The sequence below is a fragment of the Nelusetta ayraudi genome, unplaced genomic scaffold, assembly GCF_046127955.1.
Source record: "Nelusetta ayraudi isolate G7.1 ecotype Tasmania unplaced genomic scaffold, CSIRO-AGI_Nayr_v1 ptg000060l, whole genome shotgun sequence".
NCBI lineage: Eukaryota > Metazoa > Chordata > Actinopteri > Tetraodontiformes > Monacanthidae > Nelusetta > Nelusetta ayraudi.
In genome coordinates, this window is record NW_027466110.1 from 823,855 (window position 1) to 851,403 (window position 27,549).

A 27,549-nucleotide genomic window follows, 5' to 3' on the forward strand; every position below is an offset into this window, starting at 1 on the left:
TGGTTAGAATTAGAAGAAGGCAAACTTATTCTCCAATGGCATTATTACTGCATACAATGGTAGCTTTTCACTGGCTTTCATGAGAAATATGTCCAGAGGGGCATGAGATTATGAAAATATGTTCAGAAAAATGCACACATTTAAGTTAAAGTGCTGGAGTCCTGCTCCAGAGTTTATACAAAAAATGTGGAAACAGGTCTGAAGTTCGTAAAGCAGCACCTGACCAGACTGGATTGTATCTGTAAAGTCCTGATATGTAGTTGAAGATTAAGTTAAGGCGACTGGACTGGTTTTGGTATCTTAAAGACGAGTCCAACATTAAAACCACCATGGTAGAGCAAGGAAGAAGCCAACACTTGTAGGTGGTCCTAGAGGGGGTTACCCACCCTATCAGCACGGGCGTTAATATCCTGATATGTTCTCTGCAAGATTGACCCTGAAAATCGTCTCAGACATTTAACTTAATTTTGGTTAAGAAAGCTGCTGCATATGACCGTTTCAACAGTGGTACATGTTTGATGAGTTTTAGTTTGGCACTCTTGATCATATTAATGGAGCCCCTCTCCTCCAGAACCACGGCTACCACCATTCCAGGCCCCTTCACGATTTGGCCCCAGCGACTTTGCACAAATGGACAGCTTGAACAAGCACATATTGTTCTCATTTGCCTTATTGGTCCCGTAGGGGAGAGCCGAGCTTTAATCCTGTCTGAGCATGACTGACCCAACCACATAAGCAGAGTGAGGTCAAACATTATTGCATGGCCGTGTCCCTGCTTCCACCACAACTGGCTGCGTTTTCGCCATTGTTCACATTGCGGCCAACCCCAAGGGCAGTTAGTCATGCCTCAGCTCTGGGTTTCTCCATTTTATGCAGGGCTTTACAGCTTTTTCCACTGGGCTTTTTAGTTGTTAAGTGGCCCTAAACACTTAAATGGGTGCTGGAAATCACAGGCACTTTGCACTCGCTCTGAAACCGCAACACTTCAGCCCATTAGAGGCCGTGGAAGCCACACACCAAATTATTAGCGCTGGCAGCAGCACTGGACCACAATATTGGGGGGAAAAGAGGAACAGGCAAAAGGAGAAAGAGAAAGATCACTGTAAGGGACAAAGCATCTTTCTTGAAAACCTGGATTAACGGACCAGATATTGGATTCTGCAGGTTTGGCAAACCTGTGAGATTATTCTACATTTGAATATATGCATTTTACCGAAGTACTGCACTGCAGTCCTTTTAAATGTATGCTGATGACATCAAGAGAGACGCTGAGTTTTACCAGTTGAGGGTTTTTAGATTAAAGTTTTTTTTCCAGCAGGCACAGAGCACACATCTGCATCTCCTGTGAAGACAGTCCAGCTAAAACTCACAAATGTTTACTGATTCTGCATTGGAGCCATGTTGCTTTCTTATTCCAAACCCAAACGCAGAGTTGTTTCAGGAGATGTTTGGTTCCTATTACAAGTTTCATTGACAGATCCAACTTTCAGGGACTCTCTGTGGTGCGCCTGCACACAATTAGAAATTTATTTTATGTTTTTGGCAAAACTGTTAGCATTTAGAGAACGACAACAATTGGTTAAACGTAATGTTTTTGGGGGGTTGGAGGAAGCGCAAAAAAAAAAAAAAAAAAAATGTACAGTCGCACATCTGCAACTTTTGTCCTTCTCAAATAGTGAGGCACGTTCACAAACACCGTCCACAAAAGTATTTCAGGTTACAAGCTTCTGAAAAGCGAAGAGCTGTGACATCAAAGCTTGTGCATAGGGAAGAAGTCCAACTAAGATTCTTCATGTCTTAAAGGAAAGGTGTCCGCTGCGTATGTGCTCTCCTCACACACATGGCATCAAAGTTTTCTGCTCCACTGCCTCAGTTCAGACACTGGCACAGCGCTGGGATGGAGATGAGCACGAGGATGGGCAGACCAGCTGGCTGTGGAAACTGCTGATGCCCTGTCGTCCTCCATTCATGGCTATCTCGCCAGCGCCCAGGACGTCTGCGCAGAGCGACTCGACAGCGTCCAACCTTTCGATCTGCACCAGGCGAGTCAGGAGGTCCGGGATGCTGTATCCCGCCGTGCTCACTCTCTCAAAGAGTTGGAGGCCTTCGCTCATTCCGCCGATCTCGTCGCGCTTCAGCCCGAAGCTCTCGGCCAGATGCCTCCAGGTCTTCACCACAGCTGCCTCGCTGCTGTAAGAGGAGCTCAGCATGCGGCTCATCTTCTCCAGGCAGTCAAAGGGAAGCTCTGTGGGGCTCAGGCCTGGTGTTGGAAGATGGAAGTAGTTAATCTTACAATGTACATCTCAGAAAGAAGAAAGAAAATGACATGGACGATGGGAGGGGCGGATCCTTTTTATGGAGGGGTAGGTTGTGTTTTTCCTTTCGAGTCTTACCGTCTGTTACATTGCATGCCCTGGTGTACAGATCCAGAATCTTTCTCCGCCGACTCTGCAGCATCTGCGTTGAAGAAGAAAAAGCGCAGAGACACTAACGATGAGATTTCTCGATAAGCCAGACTTTAGTTAAGCTTCCAGTCATTTTTTGCTCTTGTAAGATCTTTTAAGAAGCTCCATCTGCCTACCCCGGGGGTTTTATTGTTGTTGTTGTTGATTGAGTTCATGTTGCTGATGTGGTTGGAGTTGGCAACGTTGTTGGAACTCAGCGCATTATGGTCCTGGCCGGCTGTGACGCCTGGCGTTCTGTTGCAGCCTCGGTCATGGTCGATGAGAGCCAGAGAGAGCAGGCAGAGGTCGGGTTTGTTGCCCACGTCGAGGAGGTTCTGGCTGGGGTTGTTTGCCTCGGTCGAGCTTTGCTTGTCAGACGCCGGCTCCTCGTCGCTGTCAATGCTGCGGCTCAACAGCTGCTCATTTTCCGACGATGCATCATTTTCGCTGCACAGAAAGGAAACTCGTATGTATTCCATTTCATTTATGAATTTAAAAGTTAAAGTGGTTGATTCGAAGCCCGTTCACAATAGATCATCCTCTTATTGTTGCACAACTTTCAAGGAATTTGAAGTCACTTCTACAATAAAACACAGATGTTTTTTTTTTTTTTTCCAACGGTTGCACTAACCACTGGTGCATTACACTTCCACAGCTGATCTTCACACAGTATTCAACAGTGTCTCACTGTACTTCCTACATGTATTTGCTTTTATTAGTAAAAATTTTGGAAGTATTCTTCAGCTCCCTCTGAACTCAGGCTGCCATATGCTCAGCTATTTTTACCCTTCATGTTATGCTACATAAGTCATAGCTTAACTTCTCATCTATGTTAATAAATGTCTATACAAGATAATGGTAACCATACTTGCAAGCTTTTGCCCATCAAAAAGTATCCGCTGAATAATTTATCAGGACTTTGTTGGAAACTTCCACGCATGTTGACGAGCTTAAACAAAAGCTTCTGCAAAGAAGCTGAAGCTCGCTGAAACTGAAAATTCAAACCTCATGAGGGTTAGAATGTTCTAACGACTCCTGACCCCTGGAAAGCTCTTGGTTACTTGGTCGGGATTTAATTATAAAGATGCTAAATGTGTCGCTTTTTAGCGAGTGACCCTCTGGATCTCTGCCAGGAAATCCTGGTGGTCCCCAAAGCCCACTGTTGAAAACCACAGCTGCGGGCTCCACCCCAAATACACCATCTTAATCCAAGTCTGCTCACTGCAGGCGCTGCAACATCAGAAGTACAATGGCTCAGCGTAGGAAAGTGTGCGGCACGGGAGGCCGACGTGTCTTCTCTCCCTCTTCACGTGGCCGCTAGCGACAAACAAAGCTCTATTGTCTGCTCATGACGGAAGAGACGAACGCAGCCAGAAGAATGTAAAGAGGACTGTTACGCCTTTGTTGTCTGCCAGAGCGGGATTTCACCTGGCGGTGGTGTTGGCCGAGCTGGGGATAAACACCCCTACCCACGTCAGTGTCTCGGCCACAGGGCTCTTCTTTGTCACTTCTGACTCCTGCTCTATAGCCACGCTACTGCGCTCAGCTTCGTAAACAGAAACGTGTTGGGTTTTTTTCATTTTGTCATATTTTGCTTAAACTGTACGAAGTCCAACAAAGTGCATCCATACACTTCCTGTCGGCAAAGTCAGTGAAATTTCAGCTGTGCTGACTTGTTTTTAGCGACCTAGTTATATGCAGTTGCTGTTGGAACTTGTTTTTAGCGACCTAGTTATATGCAGTTGCTGTTGGAACATGCATACAGTAATATAAACACATACTGAATCCAAATTATGGGTGTAAAATATGCTTAGAGTGCTTACTATACCTGAATCTTAAACAATGTGATGTTATACATAGTGCTTACCTCCCAAAAGTAAATTAGCGTGGATTTTTATTCCACAACTCAAAGCAACAATGAAATTTAAAAAGAAAAAAATGCAACTCACCTTTTTACGGTCTTCTGAGGAGTAGCTTTCAGTTTGTCATATTCATCTTTTTCCGAGTAGATCACCACATTGTCTAAGAGCAGAAAAAAATGCGGAAACTCATTTTTTTTCCCCCCAATACAGACAAAAGCTGAAGTAAAAACAAGATGCTCGATATTTGATTTGTTTGCCATGAAATCCAAGCACTAGTCAGGTGCTGTAAGTCAAAATCCAAAACTTGATGGATTAAACGTTCATGTCTGACTCGATGTTAGATTCAGCTGAAGGTGAAAAAAATCCACATTGTACTTTTATTATTATTTTATTTTTAGAGGAACTGCAAACTGAATGATGTATGAAATAATTAAAGTGACAATTATGTTAAATTACACTTTCATCACTGATGCTGATGCGCTTGGACAATGAAACTGGAGAAGCAGTGTGTGCGTGTGCGTGTGCGTGTGCGTTAGTGTGTCTCTGTCTGTCTTTCATCTGGGAGCCTCATTAACTCGACGTCAAAGTGAGTGACAGCTCACTCCCGGAAGACCTCCAAGCAACTGGCTCGCCTCGCACTTTAACGCGCGCGCTTTATGCTTTGTTTCCAAAGCAAAACCTGAAAAAAAAATACTTTATTTTTCTGTTGTCGAGCAGCAGCAACCTTAATGAGGTTAGTGGCTTTTGTTGCACCACACAATAACGTCTGCGGCGACCCATTCAGCAGGTGCGTGCATGTTCTCAGCGTAACCGCGTGCACGTTGCGCGGGATTAAACAGACAGACAACACTGTCAGGTAAACGGTGCCTGGAGCAGCCAATAGTTTTGGATTTGGCTCCGCATTCCACGCCGGTCTCATCACACTGCAGGTAGGTCAGGCTTCACAGGAAGAAAGCTGCAGCGAAAATAAAATCTCATGCACCCACTTGCATGTGTGCACAGTGCGCCTCGGATTATGTCCACCTCAGTGCAAACTAGACCCACACTCTTCACATTCAGATTGAAGCCAAGTCAGTGTTCAGTACGAAATGTGACATTTTCTGAAAGAAATGCAGTGGTGAGTCCTCTGGTCTGACTACAATACAATCTAAAGTGAGTGAGCCTGTTTGTCAATTTCAAATATAAGCGACTTGAAACAAGATTGGGCACCGTTTTTATTAACAGTCAGCACTGAAGTGTGTGAGATTTCTTACCAGGGACGTCTTTCTTGTCCTCCTGCTTGTTGGTCTGAGCTTCCACAGATTTGACCACTTGTCCAGAACAACATGCTGTACAGAGGCAACAAAGCAGTTATATAATAGAAATAGTACATATTAAAGAAGGCACTAAACCTTGAACTGAGGTCGGTGTCTGAGGGTCTTACCGTGACCGCCTGGTTTGGCCTTAAGTATATAAAACATGATGATGAGGACGATGGCGATGGCCATGATGAAGATGGTTGACATGGCAATGATGAGAGCGGTGGCCAGGTGACTCTGTCCGGCCGCATCTGAAACGCAGAGGCATTCCTGTTATGTTGGTGTCCATTTTTTTTGTGTGATTGTGTTTGTGTGGCAGGACAAACACAACACATCAGTGTCACAGGTGAAGTCTGACAATGTTTGTGTTTACCTTGTTTAGCGTGAGGGAACACGGTGGTGCTGCCAGGGCTGATGGAAGTCTTCTCTTTGCGAACGCTGCTCTGCATGCCTGTGAATCACAAAGACAGATTACTGTCAGCCACGGGCCATTCATGGTAATTATGTTATAGGTAGCATATTGAATGTTTTATTGTTTCATAGCCGCTGTTAGATATGTGTTACAGTGGTGTGAACGAGAGTCTGCCCGCAATGGAAAATAAAAGACTGCAACACATGTTTAATCCAAAATACTCTGAAGTGTTCTCAGCAACACTTCCTTTCCTTCCAGAGATTGCCCAGTGTTGTCAGAGAACACACAAGAAACCCTGCAGAGTTGAGCTCGGTCTCTTGTTGGTTTGACCTTTTTATTATACGACTCCTCCTCCCAGGCAGTTTCATCAAAAAAGGAAATGTGAATACAGACAGACAGGCCTTTCCAAGCTTCCTGTTATTCTTTCTGCTCCCTTTTAATTCCTTTTAATCACTGACCTCCTTAACTTCCTTCTACTCGCTGACTTCTCTCTCAAACAGTTTTCCTTTTTTTTAATTTCCCCTAATGGAGCTGCCAAATCCTGAAGCGCAGGCACATAAATCACCTCCTTTAATCAGTCTTTTATTTTGTCAACTCGATAAACTGTAGACCTCTTTGACATGCGCACCCTTTACGTCCTGTGGTCTCGCTATCTAACACTAACACTCCCACACACTCAAACTGCCATCAGCACCCGTGGCTGCAGACATCAACCCTGGATGAGTGTGTTTACACTGTCTGGATAAGCGCATGAGCCTGAGCTGGAATGCCTTGGACGTGGCACGGTTTTATCTCTTAATCACATCTTGCAGGCTGAGCACACACACACACACACATATCGACACAGACGTGATCATTCTGTGGAACAATCTGGGCACTCAAGTTCAAACAAACTGCAATAATTACAGGCTACAAAGAATCTTTACTTTTGAAGGAATTGTTGCCCCTAATAATGCACTAATGGTAGGGATGTTAACTTGATAACCAGCTCTTTAGGCTTTTCTTAATAATAAGCCACCCACGTCCAGCGTCTCTCCACCACCGTAAAGAATATAAACATTATCTCAATTGCGTCTCAAACTTCAGACAAAGTTGTAATCTGAGTCACTGCTAATCTCTGTTGCTACTTGGGAGAGTGAAAAGCTTCGCAAAAACAGTCCAAAAAAACAACAAAAAAAAGCCAAACAGTCCAAATCAGAAGACGCTTAATGTTTTGTAACACCTCCTTCCCAACAAGTAGCAGTAGAGCAAGTGCTAACTTGGTAATCATACATATATTTTTTCTCAATCATACCCGCTGAAGTTTTAATTATCAGACAAAGCGAGAGGCAGAAGCCGAGGTAATTTGCAGATTACGCAGCGAGTTTCGGCCTGCCTGCACCCGAAGCCTGTTGATCTCCCATCCTGCAGCTTTTTCATTCCCAGTTGCGGCTGCATTATTTCAAAGCCCTCATCTTGAGACATGGTTATTAAAGTGCGCCACAGTCTGACCCAACATATAATGGGAAACAGACGATGGCGCACGTGATGATTATTTATATTTATTCTGACTAATCAAAGGTTATTACTGGAAAACCGCACTGTGTCGATGGCTTGTTGTGAGAAGTTTCAGTTTACGGTTTGATACGTCTGTGCTTCGGCCATATAATTGAGTCATTTTGAGCAACATTATTGTTGCTGTTACTTGTATATGAGAAGTTTTGACAGTAGCAAATTGTAGGAAAACGCTGAACTACAAGTTTCAAACATACAAACGTTGCGCACAAGTAGGTATACTTAATCTTTCGTATTTGTTTATGGGCTAAATTTTAAGGTAACTGACAGAAATCTGTCAACCACCGATCAAGGTGTACTCAAATTTCCAATTAGAAGAGAATCAGAATTAGGTTGGTGCAAATCCAGTACTCGTTAGCTGCATGCAACATGTTGCGTCTTAAAGACAAGACTTGTAGCCTTGAGAATATATATATATATATATATATATATATATATATTTTGTTCCATCTGGGTGTCAAGTTTTGTGTCAAGTTTCTCAATTTGTTTGTCTGTCAGGCAAGTCTAATGGCCTAACAATTTTTTTTTTTTTATCTTTTTCTTTTTGTCTTATTTCATTGGAACGTTACTTCGTTTTTTTGTTTTTTGTTTTTGAGAGTTTTGGATCCTGTCAAAGTGCTTTTGGTTTTCAGCTGTTTTCTGCACAGTTGCAGGCCAGTCATGACACGCCTTTGACTTTCTGTCCTTTTAACAAATATTTCAGGAGTGAACCATTTCTGCCTCGGGTCACTTACCGAAGTCCGAAAATATCTATTCCCAATGTTTCCTGCACCTTTTCTTTTGAACTACAAAGACAAACCTTTTTCTTTATCTCTATGGACAAAAAGTCAACAATGACATTTCACTACATGCTGTATAATAATACTTTGGCTGGTCATATTTGCCATGTACATATACAACTATTTACCATAACACAAAAGAGTAATTCTAAAGTAAGCCTCATGAATCCCTGTACAAATTTAATAACTTATAACACATTTTTCCCCCTTTTCATCACTTTAATTCTCTGTTTGCACTTCACAGCATCATTCAGTAACTCGCACCTGAAAGAAACAATTAGAGTGGTGTTGAAAGGAAAGTATTTATTCATCCACACACCCACACATATGCACATGTATACGCACGCACACGCACACACATACACACACACACACACACACACCTTAGACCTTACACCTTACACCTTCCATTCTCTCCTTAACAAGCCCAGACAGCTTGTTGGTGTTTTCTTCTTTCGAAACTAAGTCACTAAATGTCACACAGTGACATTAACATTCATCTCTGACGGTTCAACGTCACGTAAAAGTTTTTTTTTTTTTTAAAGAAAGAAAGAAAGAAAGAAAAGAAAAACCTACAGGCCAATAATATCCTTTATCCTTTTCATAGCCCACGGACGGTCTGTTTTTTTTGGGGTTTTTTTTTGTAAGGCAATTGTACGTGACCTATCGGGACAAATCCGTATACTGTGTGTGCAAAGTGCCAGTCAAAGAAGCTGAGATGGGATGAACTGGCTTTTTTCTCTAGTGCCGTCTACTTCAGTTTTGAAAGGCATGCACGGACTCAGGAAAGACAAGATCATTCTGTCTGCAGAAATTAACTCATAGGGTCGTGCAAAACGTTTCTGTGCAAAGCTTTCTACAGCACCTGGTGTGCGTTTCAACCACTTTAGGTTAGGCTACATTACTAGGCTACACACTTTGCTGACAGAGGAAGGACCATGACCAGAGGTTTCTGCAAGAACTCTGCACAACCCCTGACCTCTCAGCGTTCCCTCAAACTACTGCCAGGCTTTCAACATCTGTTTCCGAGAAGCATGAATGAGAAACGCGAAATGTTTTTCGCTTTAATCCAACAATGATCAGGGAAGTGCCGGAATGGGGGAGGGGGAAGTGGTGAGAGGAACTTTGGAAATGAGATGACAAAAACACAGGAAGAGGTTGCAAGAGAGGTGAAAGAAAGTGTTTTGCTCTTACATTCTTTTGTGTTGCGCGGTGCATTCTGGCAAGAGTGGCACACCAAGCCATAGAGGTTCCTGGGTCTAGTTTCCAGCATGTAATACCTGGGCAACAGAAAAAATACAAGCATTTATTTTTGTTCCATGTTTCTTCTTCTGCATTGCTCAAAGTACTCAAAGTTGTGCTCAAGCTGCTTGAGAGGATCTGACATGAATTGAACCAGTTTTTTTTTTTAAACGTGCATAGCATGCAGAAGCAGCTGGAAGTTCAGCCTTGGGCAAAACTAAGAGAAGACATTTCCATCATTAACGCCCTGGTGATAGTGAACCAGGCTTGGTGTATATTCTCGCCCCGAGTCTTAAAGCGTCTTGTCAGAGGTAAGACGAGGGACAGGCGGTGTAGTGCCGTTACACCATTTATCTGTGACATGACGCCGTCGACTCCTGATGCGTGCAGCGTCAAGCAAAACTGATGGTATGCGATGACTCTGATATGTCTGGAGCAAAGTCGTGCCCCAAGAATGACTCTCGCCAGGAGCTAAATGGTTTTCGCACCCTCGGGTTTGACGAGGTTCACATCAATTTGAATGAACAGCACATCACCCTCCTGTTAGACTGTAAGCCTAGTTATCCCTTCAAGTACACTCATAGTTCCCCACTCTAGTCTAAGTATGGTCCAAGACGCCACGTTGACTTTTCAGTAAGGGCTTTACTGTAGGCAGTAGTTTCAGCCTCCCTTCTTATACATAATTTCAGATCTTTTATTCTCTATCGGGCGGAGCAGATTTATTGTTCAAAATTCCAGAAGATAGACTTTCAACAGCCTCCCGCTCAACCTAATGATTGATTTTACCTCCACGTGTTTGGAATGGGATAAAAAAAAAAAAAGAGAGGCAGTTGTGAGGCAGACTCAAAAGGCACCTGGTATTTATATATTTGAGGTAGTTGTGACATTGCAAAGTGAAAGCTAGCGGATGGATGCAGTTTTCTGACGGACGACAAGACTACATGAAACGATCACCTTGCATTGCCTGCAAAACATTAATAACTCTGAAGCGCTACTGAGGTCGCTGACACGGAAAACAAGAGATAAACACGTCTGTCACAAAACATTCACTCTGCTTCAGGTCTCTTCCTGTATTGAGATACAGACTCAAACACATGTTTTTTTTTAGTTTTTTTTCCAACCACCGCTGTTTGGGCCTGTTCTGCTCGGCAGCACAACATGTGTGGACTCTTGCTGCGATGCACAAAGACCTACATCTTCTGGCATTTTCCAGCGGAGGTACATACATGGACCTGATCAAATCCATAAGTTCCTGGCAAACCAGTTCCTGTAGCGCTTACACCATCAAAAGAAGAAGAAAAAAACATCCTGTGAGCGCAGCCACAGCCAAGAAACATCAGGGGGCCAAAGATCGGCGCGCAAATCTGATCCTTAAGGCAAAGTTCAACCCTCTCTGTCAGTGTGACCCTGCACCATGTGACTTGTGGTTTGCTGTACACATCAAACATTATTCAGGAGAAACAATCATGCACAGCCATTACGGCAGGAGATCCAAGACAGCCCGAGTGCGCTGACACAGCCAATTCTGGAAATCTGCCCTTGGTGATCTCGCCAAGCGTACCCATACACCACTGGTTCCTCTTCCACAATAGCAGCATTAGTTCCATGCTCTTATACTACCTCTACTCCTTTTACCCCCTTTCCAAACGTGGGAGATGTGGCAAAGCAACAAATCTTCAAAAACGTCTGCAGAAGGATGTAAACAGCGGGCTAATCAATGTGTTAAGAGAATGAGTCCAACTCAGACCGTCCATTTGCAGCTCCTGTACCTTTTTGAGGGAAACGGCTCCGAATCAACGGGCGTGTGCAAAAGTTTTCAAAATAAGATCTCTCTGAATGTGGGAAAACCTTGTGAAGTTAGTGTGCCACGCGCATGTGGAGTTCTACTGGACTGTGAAATGGCTTTTAATTGGTTTAAATGTGTTGCAATTATCTCTACAGTCTCAACTGTTGTTATTAAAAACAGACTTTTTAATTGTCTTTCGGCTGCAGAATATTCTAAGGTTAAATGAAGACAGATGGTGTTTGGTTTTTACCCTGGCAAACAGGGTCCACACTCTGCATCTCTCTCCGCCGTTCCAGCCACCTTCACAGTGGCTTTGAAGAGGGCGTCGCAGTCTTTATGCCGTCTGCAGAGCTCGTATTTCCCTTTGGAATATTTCCCCTGTGGGCACGGCACACAGGCGAAGTCGTCGTTTTTCACGCCGTAGCCGCAAATCTGTTTTAAGGAAGAAAAAAAAAGGAGAAGAAAGGCATGAATACAGATAAATGCACACATCTTCTCTGCACATGTCCTCGGAAAACACAATAAACACGGAAGGAGCGCTCAGCTGTCGATGCGCACAAGAGTGAGAATCACACTGAACATGTGCATCGACACATTTGTTGAATCCAGGTTTTGAAGATGACAAAATACAAGTCTGATTGGTCACAGAGGCCTGTGTGTGTTTGTGTGTGTTTGTGTGCGTGGTGCCTGGCAGTGTTTAAGATGACCAACTCCTCTCTCCAGTTCCGACTCTCAATCTTGCCCCTGTCTTCTGCTTCCCAGTGGTCTGGATGAACAATAGCTTCGCACACACACAAACAGAAGAAGAAAAAAAAAGTCCCTCTCTTTTGTTGCCTCTCTTTCATTTCCATCCTTTCATCTGTTTATTGAAATAAGCCGGTGGCTTTCTTAGCTTTGGGCTAAAGTGGGACTCCTCTGAGAGGAATCCGGTACTTCAGAACTTTCTGTCGCTTTGAGGGTGATTGTTTGATATAAAACTTTGCTGGGCTATTGACAACATCTTGTCACTCTGCATTAAAGCTCGCTTTGAATCTTTGGCGCGCCCCATCGCCCCCGCCTGCGCTCCTGTCCGTCCAACTGCAAAGCTGCTCGGGCTGAGAGCGTATTTTCTTAACAAAGCAAATCACTTGCCTCTTTGATTCTCTTTGATTTTCAGGGGAAGTTGGGAAGTTAGAGCTTAAAACAAAGAGCTGTTTCTTTTTACGTAAAGTAAGGGAGCTCTTGGTCACAAAAGCAGAGACCAGACAACCCCGTCGCTGACTTTGTTCTTTCAGGATCAGAATACAGCCAACTTATTTCACACAAAAGATTCCCTGTTGACTTCACGGCATGTGCATGCATATAACTTTGGGATATTTATAGTCAGACCCAGGAGGAGCACCATGGTTAATCAGTCATGGCTAGCAATAGAAGAATCTACAGTATATTCATGCTGCGGAAAGTCTCACCGAAAAAAAACCCTCTGCTCGCTCATGTTTTTATTGCTCACAAGCGAAGGTATAAAGCGTACTAATGACAGAGCCATGCTCTCATCAGACTGACAGCCTCGCTGCTGTTTGTCGTCACGGCCAGCGGATCACTTTGTTTTTATTTTACAAGTTTCAACACTGCGCAACGCCACTGGTGTCTGCAAATAGCACAAAATAACGCAACGTGACAGCAAGGGAGGAAGAAAGGGAGCGGAAGGAATAAACACAGTCAGGTACAATTAGTGGATTCATATGTGGGATTAAATGGAAATGCAATAATGTTTATGAGCCTCTGATAATGCTGACTGATAACGGAAATCCCCAGGTCACCACTTTCAACCTCTCAACCACCCCGGGATCACACTATTATTGGCAGGTGTTGCAGGGATTCGCAGGATAGTTAGCGTATTTGGGAGCATGTTTTGTGGACAGTAAAACAGGCAACAGACCTAGATAGCCAGTTTGCAGAGTGAGACATATGTGACACCTTGAAATTAATAGCATGCGTTCTAAGATAATATACTGCCGCCCTAAGATTATTTTTGAAACACTAAGGATTGCCAGCTGAGGAGAGCAACCACACCCCCTAGTGGCACTGCTGTGTCACTATAAAATCTGGAAACTTCTCAAGTTATCTCAAGCGTGTTTGATTTCAGAATTCAACTTGCAGGAGCTTTGCTGGTACAGTTATCGTGATAGTTCTGTGAGCACGTTGCATAGGGCCGTGAGGACAAGAGGGTTTTACGTTATTCACCGCCTTTAGGTTTGTATGCTGTGATGCCAAAACCCGAAGCCTTCTAAATAAGAAATCAGTTGAGCACAAGTCACAGTATTCACCACCAGGTGCAGGTGCCTCCCTCTCCAGTGGGAGTGGCACCCCGGGGGTGCCGAGTGAAGCGTTTCCCGCTGCTCTGTTTGCTTTGGCTGCAGAGTGATTGACAAAGGGCTGAATCTCAAGTTGACTACTGCGAGTCAGTCTGTGTAATAGTGGCCCTGTTGGCGACGTCAGCGGGAGCCATAAAGCAGAAGGATATTGCTCATTTGAATTTTGACACGCCTCGCCGCTTAGCTTTGGGTGGTCTCGAAAAAAACCTGATGGTTCATAAGGTCACCTGTCCATCATTTTGATGGTGACAGAAATGAACTGCCAGTGCTATTGGCACGAACTAAATCAAGGAAAGGACTGAGGTTGCATTGCGCACAAAAGCATAGGTTGAGAAAGATGAGCTGGATTTATGCACAAGTTGTGTTGTCACAAATGAGATCAAAGCTTTAATTTAGACGTGTGTGTGTGTGTGTGTGTGTGTGTGTGTGTGTGTGTGTGTGTGTGTGTGTTTGTGTGTGTGTGTGTGTCTCTCACCATGTGAGGCTCCTGTCCTGGCTGGCATTGAGGGCAGGCCTGGCAACTGTTGCTGGTCTGGTTGAAGAACTCATACTCGCCGCAGGTGGAATACTCGGCTCTGGCAAACATGCAGCACACCTGCAGGGGCAAAGTAAGTAGTGGTACATCATTAAGGTTAGCCGCTACCCATCTATATTTTATCAAGGGAGAAAAAAAAATCTGTTTAATAACAGCAATTATCATCAGAATGACACTGTTAGTGTTAATATGTGTTTACTACAGGCTTCAGGTCCTAAAGTTTGTTTTGGCTTCTTTTTACTTTAATGTCGGGTTAAAATATGACGGCGGGCACGATGAATTATAAATATTATTTTATACTTTCAAATGCCGCCTCACAATAAGCCTAAAAAGATGAAGGGGTGAGATACATTAGTCAAAATAAATTCTAGGAAGAAAACTAACAAAAATAATTTTAATCTAATGCGTGAAAATTACTGATTAAATTGAACTTTTCCTCATATTCTGTATCTGTATTTTTGACGTTCTCTTCCTCCGGGCACAGCTCCTGACTGAAGTGCATCGTGACTGTGAGAAGGAAACTGAATGAAATAATTATCATCCTCAGCACATGCGCCCCACAGCTGAAAAAATAAACTTTATGTCAAACCAAAAGCAAAAAATACAATATGCAATCCAGTCCAATATGCTTCGATGCTGGGGAGGCAGAGCTGCACAGCTTTTCCATAGTTAGTGAGGCAGGCAGTGTTTCTGTTGTGTAACCTTGAAGCAAAGTTACCCTGAGATCTCTGGAATAAACCATTTCTGCTTATTTTTTCTGCTGAATGATAATCTTTCAAGAAATGTGCAGGGCTGAATCAAATCTCCAAATCTGTCAAAACTACCTCAGATTCAAGTGGCCTTTTCCAATATGTCGTTTTAAAGTAATAAGAACTGGATTTAGTGCATTAAGCATGATTGTTTATTTCGTATTTACTGCAACTACATAATTAGCCTGCACATGCGATCCCAATGCCCCGACTTGGGCGTGCAGTCAGCTGTTAACGCTGCCGCAGTCCAATTATCTCTGCTGTCTCGACTTGTGTTGGCCTGCATGTGTGCATAGTTACAGGTCGGAAGGTAAACACGGCGAGAAGAAAAGGTGAGGTCGAGCAGACCAAGCTGTTGGGAAGCCTGCCAGCGGCTTTCAAACGCCAGATTCCTGGTCAGATTAAGGACGTACAGTATCTGCTCAAAGAAAAAGTTGACTAATTGGTACAAGTTCAGCAGAGTTGCGCAAGCTGCTGGCACCAAAGTGTGGGTGAAGCAGGACATCAGAAAGGTGATAATAAATCTGATTTTCAGGGTTGTGCTCCGGCTTTTGTTTGGATTTTAGATGGAAAAGGAACCACGGTGAAATGAAAAATGGAGTGCAAGTGGGATCAAAGGAGGAAAAATGGAACAGAGTCATAAGCCTTCAGGGTCGCTGCTAAATGAGAAAAGAGACGCTGGCTAATTAATCACCAAGATTATTTCCATGTTGGTGGTAGAGAGTTAATGATTAAAGGAAAACTTACTAGTAAGCAGAGAAACATGGACTTCCTCTGACCTCTCCTCATGGACATCATTGTGTCTTCTTCCTAGAAACCAAGGAGAGAGAAAAGTTAGACAGAAACAGTCACCTTACCACCACACAATTGCACGTCTGCGTCAAAGCCTCATTCACAAAATGGCAAAGTCGAGCATCACTCCTGCCAATGGTAGTACTGTCAGTTTGTGAGTGCGAGTGCATGTGTGTGTGTGTGTGTGTGTGTGGCCCCGATGAGTTCACTGTCCCGTTGCCATCACGTCACCGCTCGTAAACGCGGTGAAAGTGCAGAGCCTGTGGCGCTCCACTGGCTCAGAGCTGCAGGCAGGCAGCGCAGTGGAGTCACTCCTGCGTCGATATGGGGATATTGGTTTGACTGAAGCAACACCTGATTATCCCACCTGTTCTTTGTCAGGTTCCTTTAGCAATAGTCCTCTTTTGTATTTTATGCTTTTTATTTAGACAAACCAAACATCCACTTGATCGCAGTGTCTGGATTTACAGCTTACAGATGGTAAAATCACTGGATGTTTTTGATGTCAAGTCCTTGCGATGGTACCATGTCGACCCAGCACAATGTTGTGATTCTGGCTGCTTGTCCAGTTTCTGCTCTGCTGCTTCTAATTGGAAAAACTTGCACAACTCTGAGCCAAGACGGTGGGATACCACGCACACCGGCCGCGGTATTGAAGTGGACGCCGGGTAAACAGTCATTTGCAGAGTTTACGTTTGTTTTAGCAACAAGTGCTGGGATATTTTCCTGCTGCTGAAAGATGCCTGACCACTCAGGCCAACAAAAAAGGAAAGAAAAAAAACAACCTCATGTCGTAAGGTGTAAAGCCTAAGAAGCAACACGGCTCGACTTGGTTGGTGGTTGGCTGAACTTTTATTGCCGCTGATAGCATCGCTACATAAGACTTGTGCGTATTTCTCTCAGCGAGGCATAAATTAAACACTGGTGTGTTCGTGTGAGTCTGTGTGCTTGTGTGGTAAACAGTGTTGTGTTGTAATTAGAAAGCTATGTGTTGGCAAGAGTTCCCTGCGACAGTCTTGTCCTAGGCTGTGTTCGAGTCGGGGCGATGAGCCCAGAAACACTTGTGGAAAAGCTCGGTACAATTTGTCAATGTGTCCTCTGTCCGTGTGTGTGTGTGTGTGTGTGTGTGTGTGTGTGTGTGTGTGTAGTCTAATATTTCTGTGGGCATGAGGGGTCAAAAAGAAAACCTCACTCACTGACATGTAAACGGGAGGCGACGACCCCGCCACTGACACAGCGCACCCTGCTGGCGTGGTGTTGGACTTTCATACTTTGGTTGCCTGCCCAGCCTCCTCTAGCAAGAAGAGGCCTGTCCTGTCTGTGTACACAGGACAGGACACCGAACCAGAGCAGCAACTTGGTGAACTGCATCTATGGCAGGGGTCAATGGCAGGGGTCAATGAATCATATGAAATGATTTGTTTTAAAGTCAATATATTACACCAAGCCCCTTGAAGTCGCCATCCCAGCAAGTTTATCGAGGCAAGGAAGTATTTCGTGAAGTTGCAACCGTTCTTTGACAACCAAACATTCCTCTTTTTTTTTCCACAACTGAATGAGATCAAACGCTTAATAGTAAAGACAAGCCTGAACATTAGTTGGTATCGGAGCACACACTCAGAATTGCATAAACATGTTTTAATTACTGTTATTAAAAACATTCCCACAAATATTATACCCTCAAACCCTTCTGACAACACATCCAGTCCAAGAGCTGAAACCTCCCACCAAAGGCCTGATTCACTATGTGGTTTTTATGGCCCTGTTAATAAGATTTCATGCATACATTTAATTCAGTTTACACAATAATGCCAAACAGAAAACCTTGGTAATTTGATACAAATATTGTTTTATTAACATACCATGACGTGTTTCAAACTACTGCAACAGTTTGTGCATTATAAATCGATAATTCTGAGATAATAAAACTGTGCGAGCCTGCAGGAAACTTGTCAGAGTGACACCACAGAACAGCGATGAAAGGTTTCCATTCATCACTCAGTTCATAGTGTTTCAGTCACTTTGTAGTGGGCGGAATCTGCTGGGCCTGATTATTGCCAAACTGGCATGTTAAACACACTCTATTTATCAGCACATGACAGCCTAATAAATCGCTTTTTTTTGTTGTGAGGTCATTTGTGTCCAAAACATCCAAATGCAGCTGTGGAAGTATGGCGGAAGTGCTACACTCGGCTGTACTGTAACACAGCGAGAGCTCAATTGGACAGCTTTCTTGGTGGTCCCAGTCAGCAAGAAGGCCATCATCTGAGAAGTCACCACAACCCTGGTCGTAAGTTCACCGCAGGGCCATATAAAAAAAGGAAGTTTGTTGTTTCCATTAATTTGCTAATGCGATCTTCAAAAAAAAACAACAAAAAAAACAAAAAAAAAAACAAAAATGGCTTCAAGGACACACAACTAACACGTCTATATGTTGATAAAACAATGCGAGGCAAACACAGGCAGATAGAGAGAGAGCAAGAAGCTGCAACTATCTCAGGTCAGAATCTGTCTGTCTGCTTCTGAAAGCCACAGTATATAAAACAAAAATAAAAACCTCTCAAAAAGAAGTAGCTAGAAGTAAATACTTATTTTCTCCTACCCCCTTCATTATATAATAATTCTGTGGTTCTAAACCACTCTTCCATCTTCACCGAAAAAGGATGAGATAAAAAACAACATCCTCTGATCTGCTCCGATGGTTACTTTCACAACCTTGAGGGTTTGATCTTTTTTAATCAAAGCTTCCACACAAACAATCTCTCTCTCTCTCACACACACACACACACACACACACACGCACACTCGCGCACACACACACACACACACACACACACACACACACACACACACACACACACACACGTCTGAGACGACCTTGGACGATGCAATACAGCAGAGTTGACTTTAAAGGGCAGAATGGGTTTAACATCCGTGTGTGTGTGTGTGTGTGTGTGTGTGTGTGCGTGTTTGCGTGTGCGTGCACGCGTGTGTGTGTGTTAGAGATAAAAGAGAAGATGACACTTTTTGGAAAGGAAGGAACTGCCAAATGGGTGTGCATCCCTTAAGGCTACTCATTATGGTGTTACAGTGATGAACACACACACACACACACACACACACACACACACACACACACACACACACACACACACACACACACACACACACACACACACACACACACACGCGCACAGGTGTTTCAAAAATTCTGACACTCCTGTGACTTCAGCTGTACTGTCAAAGTCGGTGCACTTTTTATCGTCACCAGTAGAAGTCAGCAACTTCCCTGCGTAGCTTCAATTAGATGGCATGAATGGGAAGCTGGTCCTGTTAGGAACACTTGGGAGTGTTAACATTGTCATTGCACATCCCATAAATCAATACAATTAATCAATTCAACAATGAAACCATGATTTAACACACATGCCCCTCAGAAGTCAGTCTTTGTTTGTTTGTTTTTTTTTTGCCCTCATATGTAAGACCCCCTTTGGTGTAGGATACAGTGTATCAAGTGGTTCCTTTGGACTCATACAAATACCATCTTAAAGGGGTTTGATCCCTAATAGAGAAAGAAGGGTTTTCCATGTGGAAATCCCCATCAAACAAACATATGTTCATCATGCAGACGAGACTAATCTTTGTGAACTCCCAGTCAGTTTCAGTGCTTTGACTGTCATCCAGCCTCTTGTTGTATATTTGCAGCTTTCTTTGTGACAATCCTTCTGCGGTGTCAACACATGTTAATTGAGGCAAACGCGAAAAAAAAACAATGGTTGCATTAAAAACCTTGTTTCCACAAAGCCATCTGTCCTCAAGGAGATGAGAAGGTTTCGCCGAGTTGTTGCAACAAAATGCGCCAAAATGCTGGCAAACTGTGTAAAACCACGTAAAGCAGCGTAAGGCAGCAGATTCGACCGTGACGCATTTCAACGCAAAACTCTTTCAAATGCCGTCAGTCATTCATGGATTTCAAAACCGATCAGCTTCAATGCGGGTTCTGGAAACTCCTTATGTCTCTCCTTTCCAAACTCTTTCTCTGGGGCTCTTTCAAGGCGGACAGGTGTGACACATCTGAAGGATTTTGGAAATGTCGTATCTGTTGACTCAGGTGAGTTATTGCATACTTTCATTGCAGTTGGAAAAACTTTCCTAAGCATCCTTTTCGCCATCTGTGTTCAACTCTGTGTATCATTATGCTGGTTGATAATGACTTCCTGGACAATTAAGTAATGGGCCAATCAGTGGCACGGGAACTTGGGCCAAGAAGCCAAGCGGCGAAGGAGATGAAAAAGAAGCGGTTAGACAATGGTTTGTGGGTTCTTCCATATTAATTTCCTTTGGCAATTAAATAAGCAGCATGTGGCACCACGAGTCTGTGTCATCCTGAATTTAGAAAATCTGTTTTCTATTTGAACAGTTTGCTTCGTTATCTTACTTTCTCCCAGACAAGTTCCTCTCTCTTGCATGAGTGTGATATGTTTTCATTTTAAAGATCTATGGATATTTGCTCGATAAACAATGGACTATATTCAGTGTTTAGTTCAACTGGTTGGAGGAGACAGTTGCCACTGACATCATTACTAAGCTGTTTTTACTTTGAATGAAACATATTATAACCCCCATACATTTGATAAGGAACACATTTTGCCTTTAGATGATCATACACACAAATTGTGGCAACACAATCTCTGTGCTTGCATGCCAAAAACGATAAGGTTGTCTTTAAAAACAGCTAAAATGTTGCTGTTTCCCCCAAAAAGCAGCCGGAAGCCTTTGAGCGAGACACACTCAACATCCTTGAAGATCCCAGAAGATTCCAATTATCGCCTGTTCTTCATATGAGGCAGATGTTCATGAGTCACGTGTGCCAGAATGTAAATCATTTCTCCCAACCTGAAGGCTGTACATTTTTAATTGACTTCCTCTTTCACCACAGGCACATGTCAACACTAAAGGCGCATCTCGCCATAAAAACGAGCAGGGACACTTGTAAAGAGACATAGGGCCTTCAAAAATATGGCACACCAAACATGGTATAAAAGATAAATGATCTGTGGTGAAACTTCGATCATGTGCGATTTGTGTATGAATCAAGAAGGAGGAAAGACTTTATCGTCTCGGAAGGATTTCTTCAGCTAGCACAGCAGGTGGAGTGTTTCCTGAATGAGCTTGACTTATTTCATGAATCCTGCTGGTAAAGCCTGTGCTTTAAATCATGGGGTTCAATTCACATTTGACTGAATTTCATTGGATTGCAAACCATTTTCGATTGGTGAGCCGCCACGGTAATCCTGGTGCCACTTTAAATTTTAAGGAAAAAATTGCCTCTGGCTTCAGGTTTAACTGTAATGATTTTTGGTACAATCGGAGGAGCAAATAGAGGGGAGGTAGGAGAGCTGTCAGTCAGCCCGATTTCTTTCGGCAGAATTGGGGGACGGGTCTCTCAAGTTTTGGAAGCAGAACTCCGGGATGGAAAAGCAGAGCGAGCCACAATGCACATCAGTCAGAATTATTGCATTTATGCAATTCAGTCGTGCATGTTAGAGTGTTATGTTTGCAAATGTTTAGCCCTGTTCCCCTGCACTTTCCCAACTTTACTTTTAATCCGCACCAAACAGAGTGATACTGGCTGAAGCAAAAAAAGCCATCGAGGCCTGGAAATCAGAGGCTAAATGAGTCTGAAAGGGCCTAATTCGCAGTGTAATTATCCTCTAAGTTTGATGCGACAACGTACCCGTGATTAAAGTGGTTTCCAACTTCGGGGATAGACACAAATGCCTGAAAGCTGCAAGCTCTTATCCGCTGACTAAAAATCCATTTACTCCAATCCCATCCGACCGTGGCGACACGGTTTATCGGCGTGAGCTGCTTTTACAAGAACTTTGAGGGGAAAAAAGTGATTTTTCCACCTGCAAGTCACAGCCAAAAACTGTTTTGATGTGGGGCACACAGTTGACAGCCTGGGTGTCATCTTGTACCACCCCAAAAAATATTAAGCTTGAATTAAATCCATGGTCCAACTAACAGGGAGCTCCTTTTTTTTGCATGCATGTGTGTGATGTTTCTTCGGAGCACTTCATCTTTTGATTGCTTTAATTACAGACTTACCGTCAGCTTCCCACTCGGTGTGCAGCGAAAAACAAACTCTCTGAGCATATGAAAAGAAGATGCGCGCGCGCGCGCGCACACACACACACACACACACACACACACACACACACACACACACACACACACACACACACACACACACACACACACACACACACACACAGTCGCCGAACACACTTATCTCAGCTCCGTTCAGTCTGCTCTTTGATTATCTGCCTGCCGGTGATCCGTCTTTCATCGTCTCCTCTCCCTGATCCCTTGTTCCTTTCTTGAGCTCTGCTGGGGCAGAAAATCTCCCCCGTCTCCGTCTCTGTTTACTCTGTAGTGGCGGTAGGTGGGGAAGCCTAATCCGCAACCAGCCATCATCTATGCGCGTTATAATCCCCCCGCCCAAGTAGCCCACGATGTAGGAGTTGCAGTTACAGTGTCGTCCTCATTACCAGAAACTTTGCTACATTATGTTGTTTTGGACTCGCGGTGTTTCCTCCCATAGACGATTCCATTGCGATGACGCGGTATGACTGGGTAACCAAAAACTGAAATGCGAAACTGTAGCAGGACATAAAACGAGGCTGACATCATCCTCCTCAACATCTCCGTTACCTTTCTGCCCCTTTACGCAATCACCTTTCACCCAAAATAATAAAAATAAAAAAAAGCTGATAAGTAGAAATAAATGAAGCCCTCAATAACACAAAAAACCATGGACATTTCACTTGCCACCTTCCAAAAACCATCTGCTCAAGCTTCCCAAAAAACATGGACCCTCCAGCAGATCCACAGTTGCCAATTTAATGGCCAAACAAGCAAGAAGCACCACATCATCAGAGCAGCCGTGATGTTAATGATCTGTTTTCTTAAGTTGCGGCTGCCGCCAGCACTCAATCAACTCCAGCTCCATCAAATGTTCTAATGTTTTAACTGATTAAAGGGTCGAACTCAAACATCACGTTACGCAATACTTTTTCCCCCTTACAAATGTACGATCCTACAATCCTACGACTCTTGATTGCTCAGAAGTTGATGACCAACCAAAGTGGGCTGCCGGGTTCCTTAAGAAGACACAGATTAGACCACTAACCTCAACTGAGTAAACTTGCTCCCTGGGGCCCAAATGAAAGGTTTTCATCCGCTGATTTAATATAGGTTAGCGAACTGTGTGTGATGCGTGGGAAAACAACAGTGGCTACAGTGAAACCTGTGATTAGTAAAGGTTTTTTTTCCCCCCTTTTCTTTTTAATGCTGCATTCCACTGAGCTGGCATGCAAATTAAAAAGTAATGAAACAAAGTTCTATCTCTCATTCAGTCAGTTTCCTTCCGGATGGCAGCAGGCCTTCCAGGAAGGAAACTCCTTTATATATCTTCCTCAGAAGATATATAAAGGAATACAATATTTAACTGAACTAATCAAAAATTCCCAGCCAGTGCATGATTTCTGCAAGATACTGTATAGTGTGCACCAAAGTCTGTAATCCAATGAAGTGAAATGACACCGATACGCCTGCCAATTCTCTTGCAAAGCATTTGTTAGAATTCCGTGTCAGATGTGTGAGGCATTATGAAACATTCAACCCCCAAAGGGATCCTATAAAAGCTCTAAATTTGTCAAGCGAGGGGAGGCGGATATGCTGCACGGATTGGAATCAGCTGTGACGTAAATGGCAATGATATGATCCAAATGTAAAAGGAAGAAGATGTGCAGCGATATCTCCACTAAATAAATAGGGTGATTGTGTGAATTCTAGCCTGGCGACAGAGCAACAAGTGAGCAAACACGTTCCTATTCACTCCAGTAAAGTATAGGATGATCATGACTACAGGCGCCGGCTTTGTTAGTTTTTTCTGCCTTCATCCCTTTAATCCTCCGAAGCCATCGCACTCCGTTTGAAGACGACTTACACTTGCCCACCCCAACTCCCCTCGCCCCCCCCCGTGTTTCTTCTTGCGTCTGCCGCGCTGTCTACAGGTGAGACATGAAAGGTCCCACTGCTGTGGGGACGCACGCCGCTGGAGGCTGCAGGGAGGGGAAGACAGGCATGGATAGGGAGGTAGAAAAGAGAGGCAGAGATTGAAGGGAGGGGGATTGATTTCCACCTCCAGCAGCTACAGTTCAAAGCCAGCGTGCAGTTCAGAGGCTCGGCAGGACCCGGCATGTCCCCAGCCCGGGCCCGGCTGCCTGTCTGCGGGCAGGACTTCCCCTGCGGGCCCCGGGACAGCCAGGCGGCACCAAAGGAAAACAATTATTCAGTTAGAAGAGAGAAGTGTGCAAGGTCACAGACATGTGGCATAGGAAAGAGAGAAAGTGTAAAAGGTGAAGTTTCTGCCAAACAACTGTTTATCCCAACCGCTGTTGTTTGTTTGTTTGTTTAGTTCTGCACAGCCTGTTTATTTGTGGCTGTTACGGTTCCAAAAGAAAAGAAAAACACCCCAGTCGTGTCAAAAAGCAATTTGGGCTTAAAGAGGAGAAAAAAAAAATTCTCATAGTTTTTCTTCCACCTTGGGCTATGACCTCTGCACTGACACGTACCTTTTACATACTTGATATCACTGTTACTGTACTCTTGCAACGCTAGGCTAGACCATGCTGAAAATATGTATTTTGCACAGATGGAAAAAAGAGGCAACGCTGTAAACACATTTCTGCTGCCTTAAACAAACAAGGCAGCGATTCGATTTAAAAGTTGGATCCTGCCACAGTGAGGAGATGGGATGCCAGTCATCCCTCAGCATGTCATCGAATTCAGATTATTATTTTTTTTATTATTATTATTTTTTTAAACCCAAAAACTAGCGCAAGTTACATATCTCAGTGTAACTTGCGCTGATGCATATCAGAAGATATGCATCAGCAGCCCTGTTTAGATGAAGAAAACAAATGAACGTTTCTTGGAAGCGGAGGAGGTGAAAAACCCCCGCATCAATGCACATGTTTGGCATAATGAGCGGGTTTTTTTGTTTTTTTTTTTTGCCAAGGAATTTCCCTGAAGTCTTGCAGCAAACCGTCCTCACATTCCTGAGAGAGCGGCGCTGCTCGGGCGTCTTACCTGGAGCTCAGGCAGCCAAGGTGGAGGGAGGGAGGTGGGGAGGAGGTCGCTGCTCTCCGCGCGGGGATTCTGCTAATCAAAGTCCGAAGTGACTGGCGATCAGTCTCTGGCCTGGTGTGCCGTGCGCATCGCCCGGCCAAAAGTGTTGTCTGGTGAGCTTTCTCCTCCGTGCGCGCTCCGACTGGTGTGCCAGCGTCCACTTTGGCCGCACGTCGGTAAGTTTTTGCGAGGCTCCTCCCTGACGAGGGAGGGGAGGAGAGAGGGTGGAAAAAATAGGAGTGACAAGCTCCCTCCGCCCTGAAGCAGAAACACATTAAAGTGGCCCAGGTAGACGGGCTGCGGGAGCAATTAGCAGGCCGTTGGGCTACGACTCAACTCCGCTATCTAGTGGCCACAGACTGGATATTGCATCCTCTTGATCGCTGCAGTTGGATTCTATATCATGGGTGTGGATGGTGTCAGTGGTGCCTGCAAAATAAGTTTGACCCTTTGATTGCGTGTGCATTTCACAAGTGAGCAATACAACTCGACCATATATATTGGCATGCACATTTCTTTTATTAAGCACAATTTATAATGTGTTTTCATCCTGCTAGCCTCTTATGAACTTTTTTCTCTCACCAAACTCCAAATTTGCTTACTGTAAACTGAACAGTTATGCCATTAAACGTTATTGGTATAGAACTTGGGGAGGGGGGGGGGGATAACATGTTGTGTAACAAGTTCACGCCAAGGGCTGAATTAATACGATGATACAAACAATACTGTCTGTTGCAGTGAAATGCCACCACTCCCCCAGAGTAAAGGTAACCCATAATACCAGAGATATGATGTAACTATACCACACACACACAATTCTGCCTTGATTGTATGTAGTGCTTTGAATAAAACTTGATCGGCATTGCAGGGGTTTTTTTTCCCTCCATGTTTCAGCAGAGATGTTGTGGCATCCGAGTCTTTTAAAATCAGAAATAGCTGAAAATTTTACTTTTTCAATATGAACTGTTGTACTTTGTGATTATCCTTTTTAGGGATGTTGTGAGCGTCATAGATCTGCAACTTTTACAATTTAAAATAATACACTACACAATTCTAGAAGTTGTGACTCCCTGTCTTTTATCAGAACCATACGGCATTTTCAAAATCAAAAGTAGAACAAAGAACAGCAATGAAAACTCTAGAATATGTTTTTCTTTACTCCCGACTGGTTTTGCCGGAGTTCAGTTACCGCACGCAGCAAGCTGCGATGTCACACTGGCAAGTATAGATGAAAATATATAACACCTGATTTACACTACTGCCAATGCTCCAGCTATACTTGCAGAGTGTGTCTAGTTTTACCGTTGCCTTTTATTCAAAACACACCCAGTCAGAGTCAGAGCTGTCTGGGTGTGTTTTGAGCAGTGGGGTGAAAACTGTTGGTGTGTAAACACGAAACACAGCCAGCCAGACATCAAAACAATAATTACATACATCTATAGACGGTGGCAGAAGGGACGCAAAATACTTCAACTATCGCTAGAAAAGCATTTTACCTAAAGCTTTGAAACAGTGGCTATAAATTATGTGAAGTTTTTTTTTTCTTTTCTTATTTTGCGTTTGTGTGATGTGGATGACTGTGGACCAAAGCTTGGACTTCAGTCCTCCTCTCCCTCTCCTCCCTCTTTCCGCTGTGTCTCCTCCTCTCAGTCACAGGAAGGGTGAGATAAAAGAGGGGCTTTGAAAACACTGGGAGGCCTGTAATTATTAGCTCTCCCCCCCCGTTCTGTCTGTCTCTCTGTCTGTCTGGCCCTCGAACCTGTTTTCTTCATCTGCTTTCCCCGCCCTCTATCAATTTCCGGTTCTCTCGCTCTTTCCCACTCTCCTCCGTCCCCACATCATGACGCTAAAGGTCTCCAGTCTCGCAGTCCTCCTCTTATGTTTTTCCTCTCACCGTCTCTCCGTCCCGCTCCTTCTCGTAGGGGATTGCCGATTCAGGGGCTTCCTGTCTGGGAAGAAGGATGAGAGGGGGAGATCTGGGATGAGATGAGGGGATGTGGAGAGGATAACCAGGGCAAAGGCTTCTGTCAGGAGAATGATAGCTTCTCCGTCGCAACTGATACAAAACACAAATCAGGCACAGCCTGTGTTTACTGTGATTAATGCTGGCGCGCAGAAACACATGCCGCTGTCTCCGCAAGAGATAAAATGGGGAGTAAAGGGACATGCTCGGGATGTATTTCTGCATCATGAAATGTTCTCGTCTTTTTGTTTGATAAACCATGAAAGACTGATGTGAAGACGTCAACGTTGCCGGCGATTTAATGTTGCAACACAAGTTGAATTTAGAAGTCGAGTGAAATGTTTATATTCTTTATTTCATTTTAATGTAATCGGAAATGTACATGTTGGCAATGGTTTGCCATTTTCACATAATGTAAGTTATAATAAGTCATTGAGGGAATATTTGGAAGACCCTCTTTGTAAACAAAGGACATTTCTTGTTCGTATCAGTTTTTTTTATGGTGGGACTTGCCTTACTGTACCTTTTGAATTTCAAGCACACGCAGGCTTTATGTTTTGTTTTGGGGGTTTTGGCCGTGT

At 43.9% G+C, this 27,549-nt stretch overlaps 1 protein-coding gene across 2 annotated transcripts; it reads right to left on the bottom strand.

Annotated features, from left to right (window-relative positions):
• On the bottom strand, positions 1-25,598 carry edar (ectodysplasin A receptor). 2 transcript variants are annotated; one of them, XM_076040058.1, is made up of 12 exons: positions 24,967-25,598; positions 15,763-15,825; positions 14,207-14,326; positions 11,628-11,809; positions 9,544-9,629; positions 5,978-6,055; positions 5,730-5,855; positions 5,560-5,634; positions 4,394-4,466; positions 2,582-2,891; positions 2,394-2,457; positions 1-2,260 (listed from the first exon to the last, which is right to left on the bottom strand). In XM_076040058.1, the coding sequence occupies exons 2-12, from the start codon at positions 15,811-15,813 to the stop codon at positions 1,875-1,877; spliced, it is 1,551 nt and encodes a 516-aa protein (XP_075896173.1). In that variant the 5' UTR covers positions 15,814-15,825; positions 24,967-25,598; the 3' UTR covers positions 1-1,874. The 2 variants fall into 2 exon arrangements, with proteins under 2 accessions (XP_075896173.1, XP_075896172.1); XM_076040057.1 differs by having other exon boundaries at positions 15,763-15,821; positions 24,967-25,597.
• Between the last annotated feature and the right edge of the window lie 1,951 nt (positions 25,599-27,549).

Bases quoted from the DNA above. Each gene is read 5' to 3' on its own strand.
- edar (XM_076040058.1), bottom strand. From the start codon at position 15,813: ATGATGTCCATGAGGAGAGGTCAGAGGAAGTCCATGTTTCTCTGCTTA. The intron at 11,810-14,206 runs GTGAGAGACACA...TCCTTAAAACAG, and splicing joins CAGGACAGGAGCCTCACATG to ATTTGCGGCTACGGCGTGAA. The intron at 9,630-11,627 runs GTAAAAACCAAA...TCTGTTGCCCAG, and splicing joins TGTGGACCCTGTTTGCCAGG to GTATTACATGCTGGAAACTA.